Consider the following 6,000-nt stretch of genomic DNA (forward strand, 5'->3'; position numbering starts at 1 on the left):
AACCCATTACTGTCATACAGATTGTATTTTCATAGACAATATTCAAAACCTATAAATAGATAATACTTTATCTATTTTTATCCATCTATTATCTATATATCTACCTATTTATTTAAGAGGTAAAAAAAGAAGTAAGTTAATTTTTGAAACGTAGGTATACTAATTTGCTTTTAGAGGTGCAAAATTTTATTATTATTTTACTAAATTTTGATTTAACATCAGTTCTGGCGGTAGTGACTATTTTACTTAATAAAAAATATTGTATTTTGATAAAAAGGTTTCGAAAAGTAGTGAATTACAACAACAAAAATTTTTATAATATTTAATTATTAGCTGACCATAAAGCTGTTTGGAGTATTTCCAAATATCCATCATTAGTGGTGCTGGAATTATTTCTTATATTTAATTATTTTTAAATAACTTCTTTGAGACTGCAAGTACCAAGGGTTGAACTCATGCCTTGCCGAATTTGAAGCTCAGAGTCAGTGTTCACTAGCCAACTGACTTAAAGTCATACTTGACTTGTATGTTCGAACTTGGAGTTTTCTTAATTTGCAGTGAAAGTTTCTATTCACTTGCTGTGTTAAATTGGAACGAAATCAGAAACCAACTCTAAAAAAATTCAATTAATTAATTATAATAATATTCTTAATTGCTAAATTTCATTATTATTTTACTTTTTTGTTCGATTATGTTCAGAGTAATATGCAGAGGCTATGTAAAGAATACGATTGGAAATATTCAATTTCACTACATACTGAAATAGTTTATAATATAAAATTACGATCATACAAATTTTTGAGATTTTCAGATAGAAATACTAATAAAATTAAATAATGTTTAAAATAAAAACTACATAAACTTTAGTACTTTTTCCTTAACATTCAGCAATGAAATCTCTAAGAACTGTTAATTAGCGAATCACAAATTGAAGAAGAAGAAAACCCATGTTTTATGTGTTCAACCTCATTAATTAATAATTAGAAAATATATGAAACATTTGAGATGAGATTTCAGGGAATAAAAATTGTTAAAGTGAAGCTAAAGTAGATTTTGGAAGCACTCATTAGGGAATATTACCAAATTTGAGTTATTATTCCACATACTGTATTTATACAAAAATAATTGAGAATAAATACTCATCCATCAGAACTGTTACTTCCGTTTTCAAATCGAGGTAAGAAATATTTCATGCTTAGCCATGAAGTTTGCTATGTTAATTACCTCCAAATCCATAACCACAGAATCCAGATTGCTGCATCTATTAAAAGTTATTGCTAACTCATATTGCAGTTAATTATTTTCTCGAGTTCATGCCTTAAAAGTCTCATTAAGTATAGCTGATATGATTACTTAGCTCACTTAAAGTTAAGCAGCTGTTGAAGGTTACCTCAGATTTCAGGTGTAGTTTCTATTTTCATTCCAACTACCATGGATTTCATTGTCTTGCATCGATTGTTTCATTTGTGTTTGCGATCTTAAACTGAGTTAAGAGGCTGTTAAAATAAATTATAAGTTATAAAATTTGGAAACAATTAAGTAAGTGCAGAGCTATTCGTGTGTTCAGTGTGGAAGCGGATTAACTGCGATGAAACGAAGTGGTTTTCCAGAGCCTTTGCAAAACTGAAGCACATTAAGTAACGTTTGCATCTGCGGCAGAACACTTTTAGATACTTGCAAACCGGATTCCATGGCGTACGTATTTCTGTTTGATTTAAACAAGTTCAAAGCGGACAATAACTCATTAGCAGTGCAAAGTGTTGATGTTGCACTTGGTGTGCGCAGTGTTGCTCAGTGTTGCTCAGCTGCAGGAAATAGTGCAGTTGTGTTGTTTTATGACAGGAAAATATTTGTCGGTCTGACACAGAACCACAAGCAAGTGCAACAATAGCCGAAGCGGTTATTGAAATGAGCAACGGGTTTGCGGTGTTTCGCCAGCGAAACTGGGTTGATTGCAGTGCTAAATCGATCAGCATTTCTGGCTCGGCACATTAGCAGCACTTGCAAGACCTGCACTTGCATTAGCAAAGTTCAATCGGCGGTTGCCTTTCTAATTTCGAAAAGGTGCAAATTCTTGATGATAAACACAAAGCAAACTCATGTCTAACGAATTGACGTGCTTAATCTGCTGGCACATATAAAAACCAGACATGTTAAGAGCATTTTTTACTGATAATTAGCTTGAAATGTTAAATAGGAATATTTCTTAGTAGATAAAGCTTGCATTAGTTTTTCATTTTTATTTTCCTTTACAACTTAAAATAGTTTAAACATAATTAATGAATAGCGTTGAACATTACTTAAGCACCCATCTCTCCCTTTTGGCCAGTATCGCCTATAGGACCTTGTGGACCTTGCGCTCCAATTGGCCCTTGTGGTCCTTGCGGTCCAGCAAAACCACGACGTCCTCTGCGTCCGGTCGGTCCAATTACTCCCGCCACACCTGGTCTTCCTCCCGTACCACGCTGGCCTGGTGGGCCTATTGGTCCCACAGCACCAGCAACACCTTCACTGCCATTTTCTCCCCTAGGTCCATTTATACCCCTCGCACCTTGTGGCCCTGGTGGTCCTGGGGGACCTGGCGGGCACACACAGTCAGCATTTGATTGTGCATAAATTGCTGTCTGTGTACGTATGCCAAGCAGTGCACGCTGAAGATCTTCTCTGTGGGTTTGTTCACTTGCAGAGATGGGCACAACCAGGACCACTGCTAAAACTATTAAAACTACTTTATTTTTCGAACACACAATCAACTCAGGCGCTTACCGAATATTAGAAGTGCTGTGGTTTTCATTGTTTTATTTAATTTGCAAAGACGAGCCACTTTGGTTCATTATTTATATAAACTTTAGCGTTTCATTAATAAAACATAAAAAAATTTCTTTCTGGTTGTTGTGTAGACTTTGACTTGCAAAACTGGGACAAAATTAGTTCAGCGATTTAAGACTTATGTAATCTGCTGACCTAAATCTGTCGCTCGAAAGAACAATAAAATTGTTTGCGATTAGCAAGAATCCATTAAATTGATTTTTTATTACTGCCCACTAATCTCACGGTGTCTCTGCTTATATAACCTACACACTGGCATGAATATTATTTTAAACACAGTCAAGCCATGAAGTTGGCAATACTCATTGCTGTCGGTACGATGAATAATTTTTTCTCTCAACAGCGCTTAAGTATTTTTGTTATATTTCAGCTTTTTGCTTTTGTCTTCTGAATGCACAAGTGAACAGAGTAGGTCCACCTGGACCACCTGGACCAATAGGACCACCTGGCCTACCTGGATTAAAAGGCGATAAAGGTGATCGTGGTGCAGCTGGAAGACCCGGCCTACAAGGACCGCAGGGACCAGGTGGGCGGCGGGGCAGAACTGGAAATACGGGGCCAATAGGACCACCCGGCTCCCCCGGTCCAAGAGGAGCACAAGGTGAACGTGGCGAAAGAGGTTTAGAAGGCCCAATAGGACCGCCAGGCCCAAAAGGAATGGTGGGCGCAACTGGTCAGAAAGGGGAGCCTGCAGCGTAACCTAATGTTCATTATTCATAACTTAATTATTATTGTAAATATAATTTCTCATCACTGCACACCTGAATGTGCACTCAACTATTGAAATTAAACAAAATTTAATAAAGAAACTACTTTCGAGTCATTTTTTAATTTTTCGCTTTAAAGCTTTAATTGTTTGTTCTGCTTTCCATTGCTGCTGACCACTCTTCCCGTTACTGAGGTTCCCTTTGTTTCGTTCATATTTTTGTTGACCTTTTTCATCTTCATTTTTATTAATTTTTTTTATTTTATTATTTTTGTTCTTGTTTTTATTTCTTTTTCTCGTTATTGAAACAAAAGTTTATTTTTATTGCTTTACTTGTGAATTCGTTCACTCCTGTTTTCGTATTGTTTTTCTGTCAGCGAATGAGCTTCGTTATGTTAAAATGGTGTTGCGGACAGACCGATGAACGGACAGCTCAACTGACTGATTTGCTTCAGATGGTCCTCCGAGCCGTCGTTGCAGGGATAAGCTGATGGTATCATGACAATGATAATGCTGATGAGGCTGATGATGAGAGGAGTTTGGAGTTTGGCGAACATTAAGAAGAGATTATAAGTGGTATTTCAAAATGAATTTTATTGAGCATTTGGTAATCTCGTAATGGAGCATATTCCAAAGACGTACTTCAGCCAATATTTAGGAGCAGCGTCGTAATTATGTTAATTGCAGTAAATAGTAAAAAGCAATAAACGATACAAAGGACCTACACTACAAAGCAGAGCGAATGAATTAAAAATGAATGAGTGTTTGTTCTTCGAGATTAGTACGAACAAATATATGCGAATCCAGTTCAAAGAGAATACGTAAAATGGTTGAGTAAAGTTTTCTCTAAATTGGAAAAGTTTCTGTAATGAAAAGGAGGAGCTCTGCATACAGAAAGGAATATTAAAATTAATACACAAATTATTAAGTGCTTTGTCTTGCTTATAGATAATACCAGAAAGGAAATTAATTATTGACATACGAGTGGATCTACTGCAAGGAGTTTTCCATTTATTATATATAAACGGCACATCTACAGTAAAGAAATACGAAAAACTAAACCAATTAAAAAATTAAACATGAATTTTTTATATTTACTTTTAAACTTATTGATAAAAAGTTATTATTTTTCATATGCAGATTTATTAGTAACTTTTATTTAGATTTTACAAAACTTTTTCTACAAGAAATTTTTTCTTAAAATTGCAATTTATATTGTCGAATAGTATTTTTGCATGTATATTTAAGTAATAAAAATCAATATGTTCATATAATAAATATATTATTAACATTAATCGCTCTTTCTTTCCAAAGTCCAATAAGTTTAAAGTTTCTATATTGAAGTCAATGTGCCAACGGTTCAGCCTAAGGAATTATACGGATGACTTGCAGTTAAATATCTTGCAATATTATATATACGGGTAATTCTAAATGTGAACAAGTCCTATGCCAAGAGTAGGGCCCTCAGAACCGTGGTCCGTAAAAACTAGAGTTAATGCATTTTCTTTACTATTTTAAACTTTGAAAATTAAATCATGTTTTATTCAGAGACTTCAGACTATAACCACATACTAGTAAAATTGATCTGATCATTTTATTAGAAAAAATAAGGAAGATATGAAAAACAACATATGGTATGGTTGAACCAACATGATGCGTCGAGTAAGAATATTTTGACCTGGCATTTAGTTCAAATCTGGTTAAATCAGCTAAATTATTTTTTGAGTGTTGTTATTCAAAACGAGAGCAATATATCTACTGCTGTCTATTTTGACAATTGACAACTTATTTATAATTATGTTATATCAGTATAGATAAACAGTATAGACAGTATGACAGCATGTTTTGTCATTTCAACGGGAACAAACTGCATCAATTTCAAGATAAATCCCTTGGGTTCACTAACGCATGCAGTCAGTGTTCAACTCAAGTAAAATATACATATTATCTATAATACTAGAATATCATTTCTTAAAGATACTATTTATTCTATTAATATTTGACTTTTTATAGTCAAATATTATTCATATAATCAAATACTATTTTTTCACATATTTTTATGTTGTATTTGTTCATCTGAAAGAATATGTGAATCAGAATAAAGTTACCAACGTGGGTCATTGTTTAATACAATGACAGAATAATCACGCTGTACTAAAAGTAATAATTTCAATAAAGCTGTTATACTGACCTATTATTTTAGCTATCTAAGACTGTTAAGGTATACTAATATTAAGCATGAAATTGCTACTTTCAGATGTATAGGCCTTTAAAAGTGTAGCGAACGGTAAGAACATAAAAATGATATACTCTGACCAATTCGTTTCTTTGAATCTAAAGCAATTAGGCCTCAAAAGTTGCCTATTCCGATAATCGTTTATATACTACTTATGTGGAATAGAAGAATATTCTTAGAATGCTCCACCATGAAGTTCCCTTTTATCTTAGTAGCTTCATTGAAATCC

At 33.8% G+C, this 6,000-nt stretch overlaps 2 protein-coding genes across 2 annotated transcripts; one reads left to right on the forward strand and one right to left on the reverse strand.

Moving 5' to 3' along the window:
* Nucleotides 1–2,300: 2,300 nt before the first annotated feature.
* Nucleotides 2,301–2,794, reverse strand: LOC119687037 (cuticle collagen 6-like). Its single transcript, XM_038101183.1, has 2 exons — nt 2,767–2,794; nt 2,301–2,716 (listed from the first exon to the last, which is right to left on the reverse strand). Exons 1-2 carry the CDS (start codon nt 2,792–2,794, stop codon nt 2,301–2,303), a joined length of 444 nt encoding a protein of 147 aa, XP_037957111.1.
* Nucleotides 2,795–3,115: 321 nt separating this feature from the next.
* On the forward strand, nt 3,116–3,528 carry LOC119687044 (macrophage receptor MARCO-like). The gene is made up of 2 exons (XM_038101195.1): nt 3,116–3,143; nt 3,200–3,528. Exons 1-2 carry the CDS (start codon nt 3,116–3,118, stop codon nt 3,526–3,528), a joined length of 357 nt encoding a protein of 118 aa, XP_037957123.1.
* Nucleotides 3,529–6,000: the final 2,472 nt, after the last annotated feature.

Source organism: Teleopsis dalmanni, chromosome 1 (genome assembly GCF_002237135.1).
Source record: "Teleopsis dalmanni isolate 2A chromosome 1, ASM223713v2, whole genome shotgun sequence".
In the NCBI taxonomy this organism is placed as follows: Eukaryota; Metazoa; Arthropoda; class Insecta; order Diptera; family Diopsidae; genus Teleopsis; species Teleopsis dalmanni.